Source organism: Stomoxys calcitrans, chromosome 5, assembly GCF_963082655.1.
Source record: "Stomoxys calcitrans chromosome 5, idStoCalc2.1, whole genome shotgun sequence".
In the NCBI taxonomy this organism is placed as follows: Eukaryota; Metazoa; Arthropoda; class Insecta; order Diptera; family Muscidae; genus Stomoxys; species Stomoxys calcitrans.
In genome coordinates this window covers 151853644-151875206 of record NC_081556.1, presented here as the reverse complement: position 1 = coordinate 151875206, position 21563 = coordinate 151853644, and the positions used below count along the sequence as shown (strand labels likewise).

The 21563-nt window shown below is 38.1% G+C and overlaps 1 protein-coding gene across 4 annotated transcripts in view; it reads right to left on the bottom strand.

Moving 5' to 3' along the window:
• Positions 1–21563, bottom strand: part of LOC106087882 (homeobox protein orthopedia) — a 114655-nt gene that overhangs the window by 37112 nt on the left and 55980 nt on the right. For 2 of the 4 annotated variants that reach the window (XM_059370452.1, XM_059370454.1), the window contains exon 4: positions 17176–17331. In XM_059370452.1, coding sequence (XP_059226435.1) covers positions 17176–17331 — 156 coding nt within the window. The remainder of the gene's footprint in view (positions 1–17175; positions 17332–21563) is intronic. The other 2 variants (XM_059370453.1, XM_059370455.1) reach the window with 1 other exon arrangement.

Genomic DNA, 21563 nt, shown 5'->3' with positions numbered 1-21563 from the left:
ATAACAACAACAACAACAATTATAAAGGTTTATGCAACAGCATCAAAAACAACAACAACAACTTTTCAAATACCAGTAACAATTCAATTGGAATTTTGCCTCCCATTACACACACCAACTCGACAAAATTTCTGCACTTGCTATTCTCGATTTAAGGGCCTTGGTGATGGGGTCCATAATTTTTGGGTATGGTATTTTATATGTTCGCATGTTTCATGATTCTTTTAGCGTAGTCAAGGTGATCATTGGCATCATCACCATCATCATCATCGTGGGAGTCCTTTTGAAAACAACCAAAGACAATAACATTTTTGAAATTCATAAAAATTCCTTTTATATGGAATTCTTGTTGCCAAAAATGTTACATTAAGTACAGAGAGGGAAGGCATTTCATAAAAGGTAGAGACTTCAAGAGAATGGTTTGACTTAAAAACAACAAAAGTAAATGGAACTTTAAAGTTGGCACAGCATATATTTTGCGGAAAAATGGAAATAGTTCATTTAAATTTTGGAAAATTTTGCTAAAAATATTTAGAAAAGTAAATGTAATGGTGCAGAATCGAAATAATAAAGCCAAGAGTTCACTATTTTACTTCCAAATGAAATTCGTAAGCCATTTTTGAGCCACCAAAGAAGTGGGACTTCAGGCACTGTAGAATATGTATAAAACGAGTAAAAACGTATAAAGTTCACATTTGTCGCTGGTTGCACGGTTTCTCTTCAAAGACAGAAACTAAACTAGTAAGGAAGGGCAAAAGTCGGGCGGTGCCGACTATACCCTACACCTACCCTATAAGTACAATGTGGGACCTCTATCCAATTCTGAACCAATTTTGATGGACCTCGGCGAACAAATATGTTCAAACTGTACTAACTACGGTTGACAAATGACAACATTATGCAAATTGCCAATAATCTGACGAACATATATATGGGAGCTATATCTAATTCTGAATCGATTCCGAGCAAACTTCTCAGATTATGTGGTAGTCATCGAGGAAAGCGTTGTGCAACATTTTGGCAAGATTGGTCAAACAATGCCATGGCAGTGGCTCTTAAAGTCAAAATCGGGCGATATACATATATGACAGCTATATCTAAATTTGGGGCGATTTCTAAGAAATTCACCAGTAATATTGAGAGTCACAAGAAAATCCTTCCTGCAAAATTTCGACAGATTCGGATAACAAATGATACATTTTTTGCAATTTCTCCCAAAATCGGATTAACATATATATGAGAGCTACATCTAAATCTTAACCGATTTCGAGCAAACTCCTCAGATACTGTGGCAGTCGTCGAGGAAAGCGTTTTGCAAAATTTTGGCAAGATTGGTCAAACAATACCCTTGCAGTGGTTCTAGGAGTGAAAATCGGGCGATATACATATATGACAGCTATATCTAAATCTGAACCGATTTCCATTATATTCAACAGTAAAGTCGAGAGTCGTAAAAAAATCCTTCCTGGCAAATTTCGACGGAATCGGTTAACAAATAACCATTTTATTGCATTATTACTGAAAATCGGACGAACATATATATGGAAACTATATCTAAACCTAAACCGATTTTGACCAAACTCTATGTATATTGTGGTAGTCATCGGGGAAAGCGTTGTGCAAGATTGGTCAATAAATGTGCTTGCAGTGGCTCTAGGAGTGAAAATCGGGCGATATATATATATATATATATATATATATATATATGAGAGCTATATCTAAATCTGAACCGATTTCTATGATATTAATCAAGAATGTCGAGAGTCGTAAAAAAATTCTTCGAGCCAAATTTCAAAAGAATCGGTTAACAAATGACCATATTATTACATTATTACTGAAAATCGAAAGAAAATATATATGGGAGCTATATCCAGATCTGAACCGATTTTTTCCAATTTCAATAAGCTTCGTCTCTAGGTCAAAAAACATGCCTGTACTAAATTGGAAGACGATCGGATGAAAACTGCGACCTGTAGTTTGTACACAAATTAACATGGTCAGACTGACAGACAGACAGACAGACGGACAAACGGACATAGCTAAATCGAATCAGAAAGTGATTCTGAGTCGATCGGTATACTTATCAATAAGTCTATCTCTCTACCTTTTGGATGTTACAAACAAATTCACTTAGTTTTATTACCCTGTACCACAGTAGTGGTGTAGGGTATAAATACTGTAGTGGAAGCGGCCATTACACTAATGCCGATACATTTTCTTTATATACTTCGATAAGAAGTCAAATCGAGAGATCAAAGCCGAAATCATCATTGACAATTTCAGTCAAATAAAATAAAAATTGCGTCCTCTGAGCTCAAGAAGTAACATCAGGAAATCGGTTCACTTGGGAAACAAACAAGCTTAAGCTTAAATTCCGATTTGGACAAACTTGACACCATTATTGGAAGTCATATCAAAACACCACATGCCAAAATTCTGCCAAATTGGATAAGAATGGGAGATTTGGAGACCGATTTGGTATATTCTAATCCCCACCGACCGTCTTTGTTAACAAGCATGTGTACAAATTTCAATCGGCTATCTTACGGATGGGCAGACAGATAGACGGATAGGAAGTCAAGAATAATAAGTAAGAGCATGCTATGTTCAGCCGAGCCGAATTTTATATACCCTCCACCATAGATAGCATTTGTCGAGATTTTTGCGCTGCACCTCTTTTTAGGCAAACAAAGAATAATGAATAAGAACTCTTTTACTATTGAAGTTATATTATGTTATAGCCCGAATTGAATGCTGAACATTGTAGAAGATTTTATAATATTTCAGTCCATTCGGATAAGAATAGCGCCTTGTAGGGGCTCAAGAAGCAAAATCGGGAGATCGGATTATATGGGAGCTGTATCAAGCTATAGATCGATTCAGACCATATTTGAAACGAATGTCATGAGAGAAGTCATTGTACAAAATTTCTGTCTAATCAGATTAGAATTGCGCCCTCCAGAGGCTCAAGAAGTTTAGATCCCAGATCGATTTATATGGCAGCTATAACAGGTTATGTACCGATTTGAACCATACTTGGCAAATTTTTGGAAGTCATATCAAAACACATCATGCTAAATTCACAACAAAACACGTCATGCTAAATTTCAGCCAAATCGGATAAGAATTGCGACCTCTAAAAGCTGAAGATCGGTCGGATCGGATCATAACTAAACACGCCATGCAAAATGTCAACAAAATCGGATAAGAATTGCGACCTCTAAAAGCTGAAGAAGTCAAGACTAAAGATCGGTTTATATGGCAGCTATGACAGGTTATGAACCGATTTGAACCATTTGTACAGTTGTTGAAATTGATACCAAATTCAATGCTTAATTTCAGCCAAATCGAATAAGAAATGTGACCTCTAAAAGCTGAAGAAGTCAAGACCCAAGATCGGTTTATATGGAAGCTATATCAGGTTATGAACTGATTGGAAGCATAGCACAGTTGATGGAAGTGATACCGAAACACCATGTTCAAAATTTCAGTCAAATCGGACGAGAATTGCGCCCTCTAGAGGCTCAAGAAGTCAAGACCCAATATCGGTTTATATGGCAGCTATATCAAAACATGGACCAGTATAGCCCATTTACAATCCCAACCGACCTACACTAATAAAAAGTATTTGTGCAAAATTTCAAGCGGCTAGCTTTACTCCTTCGAAAGTTAGTGGGCTTTCGACGACAAACGGACGGTCATGGCAAGATCGACTTAAATGACATGACGATCAAGAATATATATACTTTATGGGTTCTTAGACGCATATTTCGAGGTGTTACAAACAGAATGACGAAATTAGTATACCCCCATCCTATGGTGGAGGGTATAAAAAATCCCCCCTACATTTTTATACAGCAAATCGGGATATCCTAAGATTTGGCCAAAGGTGTAAAGTTTTCATATCTAATATCAATGTTAGTTATGATCAAAATCGGTTCCAGCCTGATATAGCTCCCATATTAACAGAACTCTTGATTTAGCTTTTTTTGGCGAACACAGGCCACAATGCCTATCCAAATTAAACAAAATTTAATGGTACTGCCTTTTTAAGTTTGATGGCGAATGCGATTTTTGTTTCACGGTTCGTCCCAATTCGGCCTTCACTAATTTCTATTTGATTTCTCGTATACTTGCATTTCTTCCATTCAAAATTGCAAATTGTATTAAAGAATAAATGATGGTAATACAACAATCCCAACACCCAATCCTGCTAATTTGAAAGTCATTTATATAATTCCAATACATACAGATTAAATATTTGCTATACAAACCAAAGTTGTATAGCTGGGGATTACTTTTCGCCACCCCAGGAGTAAACCTTTCAGATGGTGCGAAGGGGGTTATAAATCTATCATTGATTTATGGTGGTGTTCAAATAGACACTGTTCTAATGTTACATTAGGACAACAATGACTGCAAACAATTCATCATTCCAACACCAAGCACATCGCCAGACAGCGAAGGGTAAACCAAACAAGGAAAGGAAGGAAAAATCTGTGATAAATGTCTCCTTGGACACAGTTCATATGAAGAAGGGCAGAAGGGGGAAAGCAAGTTTATCAAAACCAACTAAAGACTGTGATGTGAAAGAAGTTGCCTAAACAAAATAGTTTGGTAATAGCTAAGGGAATTCTAATCTCTTGGCTTTAACTAGGAAACCGAGAAAATAAAATGAAAAAGTAACTTTGGTTTTATAAGGCTAAGAGAGAGAGAAGAAAAAATACAAACAAATTTAGCCTACTTCTCTGTCTAACTACAATAACATATGGCACAGGTAAGTTTTCATATACTTTTGCAAACAGGACATGGTAATAAAGTGAAGCATATGCATAGGCGTAGTAAAGAAATTCAGTAATAATTTAAATCGTTTAAAGAAAATTTCAATGAAATTTTTCTTGAGACAAAATTATTATAAAATTTTCCCTGAAGACAAAATTTCAATGAAAATTTTACTAAAAACAAAACTTCTATAAAATGATGTCTGAGGTATACATTTTAAGAAATTATCTCTAAAAACAAAATTTTAATGAAAATTTTTCTTGAGAGAAAATTTTCATAAAATTTTCTCTTACCAACAATTTCAAGAAATGTTCTCTAAAAAAAGGTTAGTGAAATTTTTTCAAAAAAAAAAACTGTTTTAAAAAGTGAACTTTATTTTGCTTTCTATTCTAAATAGACACAAAAACAAGCTCTATATTGGTTTCACCCGGTCTGATAAATCCAACAACAAAATGAAACAACCAAAAAAAAGGTAGCGCAAATACAGATGAATGAACGGAAGGCACGCCGATAAATGTCTATAAACACATTAAAAGATTACGCTTTGGCAAACGAAAATTGCTGGGTAATAGGTTTTTAGCATTTTATGTGTTGCTTATGAGTTAGAGATATTGGCGGTTGGTGGATTACCTTTCTTACTGCGCTCGAGGAAAGGTGCCCATATACGATCCAATGTTTGTCTCAAAAAGCCATGGTTCTACCATTGCACAGCTCACTAATTAATGAGTGGTGGAACCATGTTATCTTTTTGGGGCAAAGCAGACTGATGATGGAGCTTGGTAGCTTTGAAATCGCGATCTCTGTAGCCTGCCACATGCATTAATCGCAACCACATTTTGCCCAAAACTTGTTAAATAAGGCAGAATATTAAGAAATTTTTTGAAGATAATTTTTTTATGAAAATTTTGTATTTGAAGATATTTTTCCTTTAAAAAGTACAATTTTTCGAAAAAACAACTAAAAAGGCGTTAAGTTCGGCCGGGCCGAACTTTGGATATCCACCACCTCGGGTATATATGTACACCACCTTTCGTCAAAATCCGATGCAAAATAAATACCTTATGCCCCATAACAGCTATATCGAAATATGTTCCGATTTGGACCAAATACTAATAGGTAAAAGTCATTGTTCAATTATGTAGAACAAAATATTGGTCTTTTTAGCAGCTATATCCTGAAAATAAAAGTGTCTAAGAGCCTAACACAACTCACTGTGACATATTTCAGTGAAATCGGAATGTAAATGCGCCTTTCATGGACCCAAAATCTTAAATCGAGAGATCGGTCTATATCGCAGCTATATCCAAATCTGGACCGATCTGTGCCATATTGCAAAAGTATATTGAGGGGCTTAACATAACTCACTGTCCCAAATTTCGGCGACATCGGACAATAAATACGCCTTTTATGTCCCCAAAACCTTAAATCGAGAGATCGGTCTATATGGCAGCTATATCCAAATCTGGACCGATCTTTGCCAAATTGAAGAAGGATGTCGAAGGGCACAACACAACTAGCTGTCTCAAATTTTGGCAAAATCGGACAATAAATGCGTCTTTTATAGGTGCAAGACCTTAAATCGAGAGATCGGGCTATATGGCAGCTATATCCAAATCTGGACCGATCTGGACCAAATTAACGAAGGATATTGAAGGGCCTATTACAACTCACTGTCCCAAATTTCAGCAAAATTGGATAATAAATGTGGCTTTTAGGGGCCTATGACCTAAAATCGGCGGATCGGTCTTCATGAGGGCTATATCACGATATAGCCCATTTTCGAACTTATCCTGCTAATAGACAAAAAAAATATCTGTGCAATATTTCAGCTGAATATCTCTATTTTTGAAGACTATAGCGTGATTTCAACAGTCAGACGGATGGACATGGCTAGATGGTCTTAGATTTTTACGCTGATCAAGAATATATATTCTTTATAGGGTCGGAAATGGATATTTCGATGTGTTACAAACGGAATGACAAAATGAATATACCCCCATCCTTCGGTGGTGGGTATAAAGATATTTTTCAAAAAACAAGTAAAAGCGTGCTAAGTTCGGCCGGGCCGAATCTTATATACCCTCCACCATGGATCGCATTTGTCGAGTTCTTTTCCCGGCATCTCTTCTTAGGCAAAAAAGGATATAAGAAAAGAGTTGCTCTGCTATTAAAACGATATCAAGATATGGTCCGGTTCGGACCACAATTAAATTATATGTTGGAGACTTGTGTAAAATTTCAGCCAATTCGTATAAGAATTGGGCCAATTGGGGCTCACAAAGTAAAATAGAGAGAACGATTTATATGGAATCTGTATCGGGCTATAGACCGATTCAGACCATAATAAACACGTTTGTTGATGGTCATGAGAGGATCCGTCGTACAAAATTTCAGGCATATCGGATAATAATTGCCACCTCTAGGGGTCAATAAGTCAAGATCCCAGATCGGTTTATTGGCAGCTATATCAGGTTATGAACCGATTTGAACCTTATTTGACACAGTTGTTGAAAGTAAAAATAAAATACGTCATGCAAAATTTCAGCCAAATCGGATAGGAATTGCGCCCTCTAAAAGATCAAGAAGTCAAATCCCCAGATCTGTTTATATGACAGCTATATAGCTGTCATTATGGTCCGATTTCAACCATACTTGGCACAGTTGTTGGATATCATAACGAAATACTTCGTGCAAAAATTTATTCAAATCGGATAAGAATTGTGCCCTCTAGAGGCTCAAAAAGTCAAGACCCAAGATCGGTTTATATGGCAGCTATATCAGGTTATGAACCGATTTAAACCATACTTGGCACAGTTGTTGGGTATCATAACAAAACACGTCGTGCGAAATTCCATTCCATTCGGATAAGAATTGCGCCCTCTAGAGGGTCAAGAAGTCAAGACCCAAGATCGGTTTATATGGCAGCTATATCAGGTTATGGGCCGATTTGAACCATACTTGGCACAGTTGTTGGATATAATAACAAAACACGTCGTGCAAAATTTCATTTCAATCGGATAAGAATTGCGCACTCTAGAGGCTCAAGAAGTCAAGAGCCAAGATCGGTTTATATGGCAGCTATATCAGATTATGAACCGATTTGAACTTTACTTGGCGCAGTTGTTGGATATCATAACAAAACACGTCGTGCAAAATTTCGTTCTGATCGGATAAGAATTGCGCACGCTAGAGGCTCAAGAAGTCAAGACCCAAGATCGGTTTATATGGCAGCTATATCAGGTTATAGACCGATTTGAACTATACTTGGCGCAGTTGTTGGATATCATAACAAAACACGTCGTGCAAAATTTCATTCCAATCGGATAAGAATTGCGCACTCTAGAGGCTCAAGAAGTCAAGACCCAAGATCGGTTTATATGGCAGCTATATCAAAACATGGACCGATATGGCCCATTTACAATACCAACCGACCTACACTAATAAGAAGTATTTGTGCAAAATTTCAAGCGGCTAGCTTTACTCCTTCGGAAGCGTGCTTTCGACAGACAGATGGACGGACGGACGGACGGACAGACGGACGGACATGGCTAGATCGACATAAAATGTCACGACGATCAAGAATATATATACTTTATGGGGTCTCAGACGAATATTTCGAGTAGTTACAAACAGAATGACGAAATTAGTATACCCCCCATCTTATGGTGGAGGGTATAACAATAAATGGCCAGACATCTGAGTAGTAAAATAAGTATCAATCAGCGATTGAGTCTTGAAACGGATGGTCGTGTTGGTAAACGGGAAATTAAATTTAAAGATAGTATCTCAATTTTAAAGTTTAGGTTCTTTGGCTCGTCTTCTTTGCTAAAGACCTACAAATAAAGGAAAATCTTAAAATTTGGCTCAACTTTTTTTCATGTGTAAAAAAAATTTTTCAACGAACTTTGAGCTCTAGAGAAACTTTTATCTAGAATGTATCTTTAGGAAAAAAAAATTAAATGTTTGCTTCAGAGCGAATATTGCATTGAAATTTTTTATTAGAAAAAATGTAATCGAAATTTGTCTTTGGAAGAATTTTTGGTTAATTTTTGTTTAATAACATTATTGAAATTTTAGTTCCCTAATTTCTACGCTCATGTTCCATTTCAAACCTGCAGTTACAATGGCAACCACAGTCACTGAGCAATAAAAAAAAACTCCAAATCTAAATTAATCATGAAAAATTCATAAAGTTGTCGACACATTCCAGGAGGCTGGTTGGCCAACCATTCGGCCATATGGAGCACACGCAACGGCTGGTCGGCACGTGACACTGCAAACTCGTCGCTGAGCAACATGTTGCAAAGTCACAAGGAACTGAGCTGAACTGAACCGAACAACGCCTTCAACACCAAGGAAATTAATAAACAAACCAATAAATATAAAAACAGGACACAGATTTCAATCTTAAATGATCCGTCAGCATTATAAACTACATCACAGGAATCCAAGTAAGGAAGAGGAATGTTAAGGGGGCAACAGAAACTTTTTTTTTTTTTTTGCTGTGGAATCATGATAAGTTAATTTACACACAAGTCTAATATGGGCATGTGTTTGCAGCAACACAACAAATAAAAGTCGTAGCTTTCATGGCACGAATTGGCATTAGCTGAGCCGTATCCCACTGTGGTAGAAGGGGGTGTTGCCCATGCATTTAAATTCTAACTCACGTGTCAACATTAACTCCTCTTTAAGGTCTTGTACTCCGCATGGGTTTCCTTTGCTTGGGAAATGACTAAAGGATTCGTCAGCCTCTGTATGCCTGCTATTTTATTGTAAAATTGGAATTTAGTTCGTTTTGTTAATGTCATGCCAGTTTATTGTTGTCTTTGCTTTTCTTGTGGCTTCTAAATGGCCCATGGCAGACAAGAATGACATGAAATTGAACAAATTAAATATTTGTAATATTTGGTCATGTTAATGTTGCTACCACCCTAGCTCCCCGTCCTCATATATCCCGCTGAGTGTTTATTGTCTATTGTGGGTGTTCAATGTTGTAGACAGGCGGGAGGTCTTGCTGGCAGGCAGTTGGATAGTCAGTTAAATTTTAAATGCTATTTTTAAGCATTATAAGATCGAGCATTTTTATATTCAATGCAAATGGGAATGGGGTATACCCTCCCCAATATGCTGGGTCAAACAAGTGGTTGTGATAATCGAAATCTACTATGAATTCTAATAAAAATTGGCCTAAGTTATGGAAGAAGTTACAATCCTTGGATTTTAGATAAGAGTCAATATTGGTGCGAAGTTGCGAATTAAGGCGAAAATCGTTCATTTGTTCCTTATAGACTCAGAAACGGCTAAACCGATTTCCTTTCATTTTCACTGATAGTGCATAATGATCCCGTGGTGAAAATAGGGTACTAAATTTTTTTGATATCTGAAGGGGGAGCGGACCCTCCCCCTTACCCTAAATTTCAGAAACGCCAGATCTCAGAGATAGGTGGTGCGATTTAAGCGAAAGTTTGTGTGCTCTCTTATAGTAACCTACAAACAAAAATTTGGTATTCAAATTTCGGAAGGGGTATCTAGGGGGGGCGCCCCACCCAACAACCTACGAAATATATATATACACCAATCACGACAATATGGGACTCAAATGAAAGGTATTTAAGATTAGAAAACGTATCTGATATCCAATTGTCGGACCAAGTGTTTGGGGGAGCACCCCAAACCCCCAAAAGACCCCTAAATCGGACATATTTACCGACCATGGCAATATGGGACTCAAATGAAAGGTATTTGAGAGTAAAATACGAATCTGATATCCAAATTTGGGACAAAGTTTCTGGGGGTCCACCCCTTCCCCAAACATGACTTTTTTATTGACCACGGCAATATGGAGCTTAAATAAAAGGTATTTGAGTGTAGAATACGAATCTCTATCCAGATGTGGGGCCATACCCGAGAACATAACTACAAATTTACGACCATAGCAATATGGGACTCATATGAAAGGTCTTTGGGAGTAAAGCACGAATCTGATATCAATGTTGGGGAAAAGTGCTTATGGGGCCACTCCACCCCCATAAAACCACCCAAATAGGAGGTATTTGCTGACCATTGCAATAGGAGACTCAATAAGAGGTATTTTAGAGTAGAACATGAATCTGATATATATTTTCAAAGCCAAGTCACTGAACGTCGGCCCCATCCCCTAGAACACCCCCAAACCGGTCATGTTTGCCGACTATGGAAAAATGAAGCTCAAATGAAGGGTATTTGGGAGTAGACCATGAATCTGACATCAACATTCGGGTTCAACTGTCTGGGGGACGTCCCACCTCCATAAAAACCCTCAAGTAGGATGTATTTGCTCACCAAGACAATTTGGGTCTTCATAGTATTCATAGTTTTTAGGGCCCAAACCCTTAACCGGACATATTTGCTGGCTTTTCGAATTAAGGGTTTAAGTGAATGGTATTTGAGATTAGACAACGAATTTAATATCCATTTTCCATATTGCCAATGGCAAATATATGAGAATATAGCACGTTGCTGATATATTTTCAGGGCTTTGTGATTGGGGGCCCACCGCACTCCCCAAAACATCCCTAAATAGGGCATATTTACCGACCAAGTCAATGTGGGGCTTAAATAAAGGAATTGGTACCACAAACTATTTAGATATTCGGTACTATTCCCATGAACACTCCATTAAGGAACAGGGAATATATCTCTCATATCAGTGAGCGCAGCGCGATTAAAGTTTAAGCTCAAATATACGGGACTACCCTTTTATGCCTAGTCTGAATGGAGTGCCGCTTAGCGAAAACCCTTAGTAGTGAAGTTTTAACATGACAGGATACCTCGCAAAAGTAATCAGCATTTGTAAGGGGATAACCACCGCTGAAAGTTTTTCTTTTATTCACGCCGGGATCTGAAACCAGGCGTTTATCGTCAAGGAAAGACATGCTTTCCTCTGCGGCACGGTGGCCTTCAAGTCGAAAATCAACTTTCGAAGGAGTAAAGCTAGCCGCTTGAAATTTTACACAAATACCTCTGATTAGTGTAGGTCAGATGGTATTGTAAATGGGCCAAATCGGTCCATGTTTTGATATAGCTGCCATATAAATCGATATTGGGTCTTGACTTTTTGAGACTCTAGAGGGCGAAATTCTAGACCGCTTTGACTGAAATTTAGCACGTTGTGTTTGAGTGGTGACATGTACCTAGGGCCAAATTTAAACATGTGAGTTGTGCTTTTGGGTTACCATTGAGATGCAAACAAACATCAAAAAATGAGAACCCATTATCTTCTTTTCTACATCAAATAAAAGGGCCTCTAAAGTCGTGTGGCCCAAAAATTCTATACCCTTATGTGGTATTGTTATGCTGACCTCATACCATCACCTAGATTTGGAATTTTCCACACTCTTACCCTTAAAACTGTTCTACAGACTTGCTATTCTTGAATCTGCGGCTGGAAGTAACGTTGTAAAGATAGACACTAGACCGAACACAATAAAGCCAATTGTGACAACCAAAAACTATTGACTAAACAAAAACTAAGAGAAAACCACAGATTTGCATGACAACATTGTCGAATGTCACAAAAGAACAGTAAAATATACCTGTGTTACATGTTACAACATAACAACATTACATGTGCCCCCGTCTAAATTATTGAAAGGTACACTGCCATTTTGCCAAAGTTAGCCGCAACTAAAAGGCAGACAGATTTTTTTCTAGACACCAACAACATGTTTTAACATTTAGCTGGTGCATGGATAGCTTCCTTCCTCATTCCTATTTAAAAATTTTATAAATGTTGATTTTGTACACTTTTTTGCAAAATGCAATAAAATAAGCTTTTATTATACTTTACAGTTAAAGCCTAAAAGTATACTTTATGCAGCACTCATAAACTCAAATTTAAGCTGGCTGGCAACAAGCGACAGAAACCCCCAAAATTACTATCCAGGGTAAAGGAAAAGAAAAAACAAACACACACACACTCGCAAAGTTTATAGTCAGTGTTTTTTCACCATATTCTTGCAGAATAATTCCTCCCAAAAGTGTGAAAGAGAGCACCAAAACGCAAGTCATTGGAAGCTGGAAGCTATTTGGGGGGTGATATTGCCCTTTTTTGTATGTATGGTTATTTTGGGGGGTAACCTTTGTTTATGCGACAATCAAATTTACTGCTTCATTAAATTTGTTTTTCCTTTCTCATGAAGCCATTTCAACACAACTTTTGTAACGAAAAGACCAGCGGGAACAGAGTTGCCGCTTTTAATAGTTGCTACCCAAAGGTGGTAGTTTAGATATTTGGCATTAACTTAAAGGCAGTTTTCATATAGTATTGCCAAGTAGCCAGCGAATTTTTTAGTTCACGGCATCTCTGGCTTCTGCAACGGTTTCCCTGATCTTTAAGGTTTTGTTACTGTTGCTGCTGACTTTAGCAAGGATACCAAACACTTTCCTGTTTGAGTGTATAAAGGAAGCCGTGCATGTTTGTCTACTCGTACGTGTTTTTATGTCATACTTAATGTGCACACCACTGTGACCGTTGAACTAAAGTGTGAAAGTGGGAGTTTTAATGCTGCTTTTTCTTGTGGTTTAAATAAATGTCCAAAGTTTTTTAGGTAAATAGTTTTTCCCCTGTACCCTAAGGACTTGTGTGTGTGTGTGTGTAAGAGCAAGAGGTTGTCGGATATTTATCTGCACGGTTATTGAGCCTAGCAGCAAACAGGTGGCTAATTTTGCCAGACTTGCAAAATGTGTTTCCATAGAACCGCTTTGTTTTAAGAAATCAAATGTAGCATTTATAGCTTAAAGGCTGTAATGTTGGCATACAATTTAAAATCGTCCAGAATTTTTTTCTATTGGGATAAGAATTTCGCCCTCTAGACGCTTAAGATCTATAATCGAGAAATTGGTTTGTATGGGAACTATATCAGGCTATAACCCAATTCGGATCATACCTGACCAAAATCTAAAATCGTGCAAAATTTCAGCCAAATCGAAAAATTCGAGGACATTGTTTTACAATAAAATGGCGACAATAAAGCGATTTTAATAAAAAGATATAGTCCGATTCGGACCATAAATCAATTGAATGCTGAACAACGTAGAAGTCATTGTGTAATATTTCAGTCCATTCGGATAAGAATTGCGCCTTTTAGGGGCTCAACAAGCAAAATCGATAGATCGGTTTATATGTCAGCTGTATCAAGCTACAGATCGATTCAGACCATATCGATATTGCTGCCATACAATCCGATCTTGGGTCTGACTTCTTCAGTATGGTTCCAAGTATGCTTTAAATCGGTCCATAACCTGATATAGCTGCCATATAAACCGATATTGGGTCTTGACTTCTTGAGCCTCTAGAGTGCGCAATTCTTATCCGATTGGAATGAAATCTTGCACGACGTGTTCCGTTATGATATCCAACAACTGTGCCAAGTATGGTTCAAATCGGTCCATAACCTGATATAGCTCCCATATAAACCGATCTTGGGTCTTGACTTCTTGAGCCTCTAGAGTGCGCAATTCTTATCCGATTGGAATTAAATCATGCACGATGTGTTTTGTTGTGATATCCAACAACTGTGCCAAGTATGGTTCAAATCGGTCCATAACCTGATATAGCTGCCATGTAAACCGATCTTGGATCTTGACTTCTTGAGCCTCTAGAGGACGCAATTCTTATCCGATTGGAATGAAATTCTGCACGACATGTTTTGTTGTGATATCCAACAACTGCGCCAAGTATGGTTCAAATCGGTCCATAACCTGATATAGCTGCCATATATACCGATCATGGGTCTTGATTTCTTGAGCCTCTAGAGTGCGCAATTCTTATCCGATTTGGCGGAAATTTTGCATCGTATTTTATTATGACTTTCAACAACTGTGTCAAATAAGGTTCAAATCGGTTCATAACCCGAAATAGCTGTTATATAAACCGATCTGGGATCTTGACTCCTATAGCCTCTAGAGGTCGCAATTCCTATCCGATTTGGCGGAAATTTTGTACCACGGATCCTCTCATGACCATCAACATACGTGTTTATTATGGTCTGAATCGGTCTATAGCCCGATACAGCTCCCATATAAATCAATCTATCTATTTTACTTCTTGAGCCTCCAAAGGGCGCAATTTTTATTCGAATTGGCTGACATTTTACACAGGTCTCCAACATATAATTCAATTGTGGTCCAAACGGGACCATATCGTGATAGCGCTCTAATGGCAGAGCAAATCTTTTCTTATATGCTGTTTTACCTAAGATGAGATGCTGGGAAAAGAACTCGACTTATGCGATCCATTGTGGAGGCCCGGCCAAACTTAGCACGCTTTTACTTGTTATATATAAGAAGATATGAAAACATGGACCGATATGGTTCATTTACAATCCCAACCGATTTATACCCATAAGAGGTATTTGTGCAAAATTTCAAGCAGCTGGCTTTACTCCTTCTGACGTCAGCGTGCTTTCGACAGACAGATGGACGGACGGACGGACAGACGGACGGACAGACGGACGGACGGACAGACGGACGCACGGACAGGCGGACGGACGGACGGGCGAAGAGACAGACGGACGGACGGACAGGCGGACAGACAGACGGACAGACAAACGGACGGACAGGCGGACAGACGGACGGACGCACGGACAGACGGACGGAAGGACAGACGGACTGAAGGACAGACGGACGGAAGGACAGACGGACGGAAGGACAGAAGGACAGACGGACGGACATGACTAGATCAACATAAAATGTCATTGATTAAGAATTTATATACTTTATGGGGTCTGAGACGAATATTTCGAGATTGACGAAATTAGTATACCCCCATCCTATGGTGGAGGGTATAAAAAAACTATTCTTTTCGAGGCTTTTAAGCAATATAATGGTCTGTCAATAAACCAAATATCATATAGCTCTCATAACTAGTTCGACAGATATATCACCGTAAATTCATTAAACTTCATGTGAGCCACCCTGTGTGTAGGCCTGATTTAAAATTACAATCGGATTTGTGTTCTAGAGGAGATAGAAAAACCTCTCCAAGGACTTTGTAACTGCGTTGCATGACAATGGCTATGTAATTTTCCGCCGAGACGAACTTTTAACAAACTTTCCTTTGGTCTTTTTTAATATATGGAAATTTTAATATTTTACTTGACCTCCAACAATTCAAAGTCCATTAATCTCCAGAATGTTCAAAAACTCTCAAGCAAAAATAATTGCCACAAAAATCGCCTTAAATCCAAGTTTCATTGACTTTGGCAATTTGATAAATTGTTGTTAATAATTGTAAATCAATGTTAATTTTCGATGTTGTTACAATCTTCTAATCGCCATTGTCTCCAGCAACAAGAAAGCGGGTAACCACCCCTCCAAGCCCACTACTGCAAACGAAATCCACACAGCTTCCATTCCCCCCTCAACAATTGGTAAATTTTGCAGGATAAGCTGAGAAAATGACAGGGTGTTTACTACAATGCACATAAAGGGTCACATAGAGTGGGGTGGGGGGTAGAAGACAGACTACACTGAATTTGGGTGTTGTTCGGCTTGTGAGTCACGGTGCGTGTGTGTGTGTGTGTTACGTTTATTAGCACTATTATAGACAAAAAATATGTTTGATTTTAGGCTTAAAATGTCATTCCAAAGGCTTTACACGTATTATCCTGATGGCAGCAGGGTGTCCCTTTTGTCTAACGTTATGCTTGCTGTTATTGGTGTTTGGGTGTTTCTATTGCTGTTGCATTGTTAATAAAATTAGCATATAAATTAACTCGACTATAGCATATTATGCGGTCAGGTTATATTAATGCCTTTATCATTGCCGCTGTCTATGCTGATTTTGCCTAGCTATTGTGGCCACAATGTAATAACAAAAAAAAAAGGCTTGCTTCCAGCAGCAACACAAATTATTGACATATTTGTGAAACACATTAAGGCCATTTCATTTCGTTTAGTGGCCTCATCACTTTTTTTTTCTATTTTTTGATTTTTGTCTATGACATTAAACCCTGTTTGCCAGCAGCGTTGATGTCTATGAAATGATTTTAGTTGAGTTCTGATTTAAATAAAATTTTATTTGCAATTTAATCCCAGGATTCCCCTGGCAGTCTTCTAGCCTTTGTTGCTCCTGACTCATTAGTATGCCTATGCACGTTTGTCGGTAAATCAATCTGTAAGGATTTGTGGCTAATGACAGGCTTCCCAACGCCTGGAATAGCAAATAAAAACATGTGTTTTCGTATTTTCTTCTCCGTTTTCCTATCTTTAACACACATATTAGAATAGAAGTTTAACCCAAGAGCTCTTCTGGGCGTATATGCTTGGAATTATAAGTAGTTTAAGAACTTTTTGAAAGGATGTCCTTTTAGTGTCCTGGTTTCTTTTCTACTACACTACACCACTAACCTGTACTCGGGATTCGGTTAATCCTATACGCATAGCAATCTCTTCACGCATAAATATATCCGGATAATGGGTCTTTGAGAAACATCGTTCCAGTTCATTTAGCTGGGCCGGTGTAAATCTTGTCCGATGCCGTTTCTGTTTGTTTTTATCCAAAATCTGTAAAAGAAAAATATTGAAGGAAAATTGATGTTGTATTACTTAGCTTTGAAAACTGGTGATTTTTTAAAAACAATTTGAATTGCAACTAAAAAACTTAGTCATGTTAAAAAGTTAAAAATCACATGCATACATTTGTTATTTTTTTTTTTGAAATTTTAATATGAGTGCAAAAGTTAAAGTATTTTTTTTAAACTATTAACAATTTACATGTGTATTCTGGGGATCTAAGGTATGATGAAGGGTAAACAAGACATGAAAAAAGCCAATATTGCAATTACAAATTTGCCTATAATCATTCTATTGAGGAACAGGGGCAAACTCCTAACATATCAATGAGTGCAGTCCGATTCAAGTTTATAGCTCAATAATAAGATACCTCCTTTTTAAGCCGAGTTCGAAAGGAGTGCCGCAATGCGACACCTCTTTGGTGAGAAGCTTTTACATGGCATAGTATCTCACACATGTTGCCAGCATTGGAAGAAGATAACCACCGCTGAATATTTTTTTTAATGTTCCCGCCAGGATTCGAACCCAGGCGGATATGCTGACCTCTGAGCTACGATGGGTTGCCAGCTGAACTTAAATAGGCTGATGCCTCATCTTGTCTGAGGCATATGGCTAAAACAAAAAGCATACCCGATATTTTGAAATCTGAACGCCTCGTGCAGACACTACACTCGCATTCATCTCTAGTGTAGTGTATGAAAGATAAAATTTTAAGTCAACGAGATGTGGTATGGATTGCGACCATGTCGTTTAGTTTGGACATGTGATTTTGAAGGTACCCGTATATTCATTTTGTCATTCCGTTTGCAACACACCGAAATATCAATATAAAGTATATATAATCTTGATCAGCGTAAGAACCTAAGCCGATCTAGCTATGTCCGTCCGTCTGTCAGTTTGTCCAATGAAATTACGCTACAGTCTTTAAAAATAGAGATATTGAGCTGAAACTTTGCACAGATTCTTTTTTTGTTCAGGTAAGCAGGTAAAGTTCGCAGATGCGTCTATATCGGACTATATCTTGATATAGCCCACATACAGACCGATCTGCCGATTTAGGGTCTTAGGCCCATAAAAGCCACATAAATTATGCGATTTTGCTGAAATCGGGAACTAACACTTAATTTGGCCCAGATCGGTCTAGATTTGGATATGGCTGTTATATAGACCGATCTCTTGATTTAAGGATTTGTGTTCATAAAAGGCGCATTTATAGTCTGATGTCGCCGAAATTTGGGACAGTGAGTTAAATTAAGCCCCTCGACATACATTTGCAATATGGCACAGATCGGTCCAGATTTAGATATAGCTGCTATATAGACCAATCTCTCGATTTAGGGTCTTAGGCCCATAAAACCCACATTTATAATCCAATTTTGCGGAAATTTGAAACAGTGAGTTGCGTTAGGCCCTTCAACATCCTTCTTCAATTTTTCCCACATCGGTCTAGATTTGGATATAGCTGCATATACACCGATCTCTCGATTTAAGGATTTGGGTCCATAAAAGGCGCATTTATTGTCTGATGTTGCGGAAATTTGGGACAGTGATTTGAACTAAGCACCTCGACATACTCCTGCAATATGGCACAGATCGTTCCAGATTTTGGATATAGCAGTATACAGACCGATCTCTTGATTTAAGATCTTGCGACCATAAAAGGCGCATTTATTGTCCGATGTCGCTGAAGTTTGGGACAGTGAGTTGTATTGGGCCCTTCGACATCCCCCTTAAATTTGGACCAGATCGGCTTAGATTTGAATTTAGTTTCCATATAGACCGATCACAGTTTTAGGTTTTGGACCCATAAAACACCCATTTATTGTCCGATGTCGCCGAAATTTGGGAGAGTGAGTTAAATTAAGCCCCTCGACATATTTCTGCAAATTGGCCCAGATTAATCAAGATTTGCTGCCATATATACCGATCTTTCGATTTAAGGCCTTGGGCCCATAAAAGGCGCATTTTCTGTCCGATTTTGCCGAAATTTGGGACAGTAAGTTGTGTTAGGTTCTTCGAGATTTCTCGGCGACTTGGCCCTAATCGGTCCAGATTTTGATATAGCTGCCATATAGACCGATATCCCGATTTAAAGTCTTGTTCCCATCAAAGGCACATTTATTGTCGGATTTCACTGAAATTTGACACAGTGACTTCTGTTAGGGTTTTGGACATCCGTGTCATATCTGGTTCAGATCGGTCTATATTGGGATATGGCTACCAAAAAAACCAATAATTTGTTATACAAAATTAAACAATGACTTGTACTTATTAGTATTTGGTCCAAATCGTAATATATTTCGATATATCTGCTATGTGGTATAAGATATGCATTTTTCACCGGATTTTGACGAAGGGTGGTTTGCATATATACCCGTGGTGGTGGGTATCCAAAGTTCGGCCCGGCTGAACTTAACTGCTGGTTACTTGTTAAATCAAACTAACCATGTCCGTCCGTCCGTCCGTCTTTCTGTCGAAAGCACGCTAACATCAGAAGAAGAAGTAAAGCTATCCGCTTGAAATGTTGCACAAATACTTCTAATTAGGGTAGGTCGGTTGGGATTGTAAATGGGCTATATTGGTTCACGGTTTGATATAGCTGCCATATAAACCGATCCGGGATCTTAACTTCTTGAGCCGCTAGAGGGCACAATTCCTATCCGATTTGGCTGAAATTTTGCATGAGGTGTTTTGTTATGACTTTGGGCAACTGTGCTGAGAATAGTTCAAATCGGTCCATAATCTGATATAGCTGCCATATAAACCGATCTGGGGCCTTGACTTCTTAAGCCACTAGAGGACGCAATTGTTATCCGATTTGTTTGAAATATTGCATGACGTGTTTTGTTATGACTTCCAACAACTGTGCTAAGAATAGATCAAATCGGTCTATAATCTGATATAGCTGTCATATAAACCTATCAGGGGTCTTGACTTCTTGAGCCACTAGAGGACGCACTTATTATCCGATTTGGGTGACATTTTGCATGAGGTGTTTTGTTATGACCTTCAACAACTGTGCTCAGAATAGTTTAAATCGGTCCATAATCTGATATATCTGCCATATAACCCGATTTGGGGTCTTGACTTCTTGGGCCACTAGAAGGCGCAATTATTATCCAATTTGGCTGAAATTTTGCATGAGGTGTTTTGTTATGACCTTCAACAACTGTGCTCAGAATAGTTTAAATCGGTCCATAATCTGATATATCTGTCATATAACCCGATCTGGGGTTTTGACTTCTTGGGCAACTATTATTATCCGATTTGGCTGAAATTTTTAACGACGTGTTTTGTTATGACTTCCAACAACTGTATTAAGAATAGTTCAAATCGGTCCATAACCTTATATAGCTGCCATATAACCCGATTTGGGGTCTTGACTTCTTGGGCCACTAGAGGGCGCAATTATTATCCGATTTAGCTGATGTTTGGCATGACATGTTTTGTTATGATTTCCAACAACTGTGCTAAGAATGGTTCAAATCGGTCCATAACCTGATATAGCTACCATATAAACCGATATGAGATCTTAACTTCTTGAGCCTCTAAAGGGCGCAAGTATTATCCGATTTGTCTGAAATTTTGTACAACGGCTTCTCTTATGAACTTTAACATACATGTCGGATATGGCATGAATGAAACCGATCTCTCCTATAAACCGATCTCCCTATTTTACTTCTTCAGACCCTAAAATGGACAATTCTTACTAGATTTGGCTGAAATTTTACACAATGACTTCTGCTATGGTCTCCAATATTCAGTTCAATTATGGTATGAAATGAACCATAACTTGATATTGTTCCAATAACATAGCAATTCTTTTCGTTTATCCTTTGTTCGACTAAAAAGAGATACCGTGGAAAGAGCTCGATAAATGCGATCCATGGTGGAGGGTATATAAGATTCGGCCAGCCCGAACTTAGCACGCTTTTACTTGTTTTTCCTAGATTTAAAATGACACCTCAGCTCTAACCATTTCAAATTTCAATGAGCTGTCCCTATCCGTTTTCAAATGGTTGGTTTTACTGGATTTTTTTCGATTCTATTTCACTGTGGGACGTGCTTAGGAGCTATTTTGATGTTAATAAATATGACCCAATTGAACACTTGGTGTCTGAGGATTCGGAACCTCTCCGATCAAGTTAACCTTAACAAGGTATCTATCATTGGCCTTCTCAAACCTATCGGCAGAACGTTCCGAAGGGTTCCGATGCAAAAAA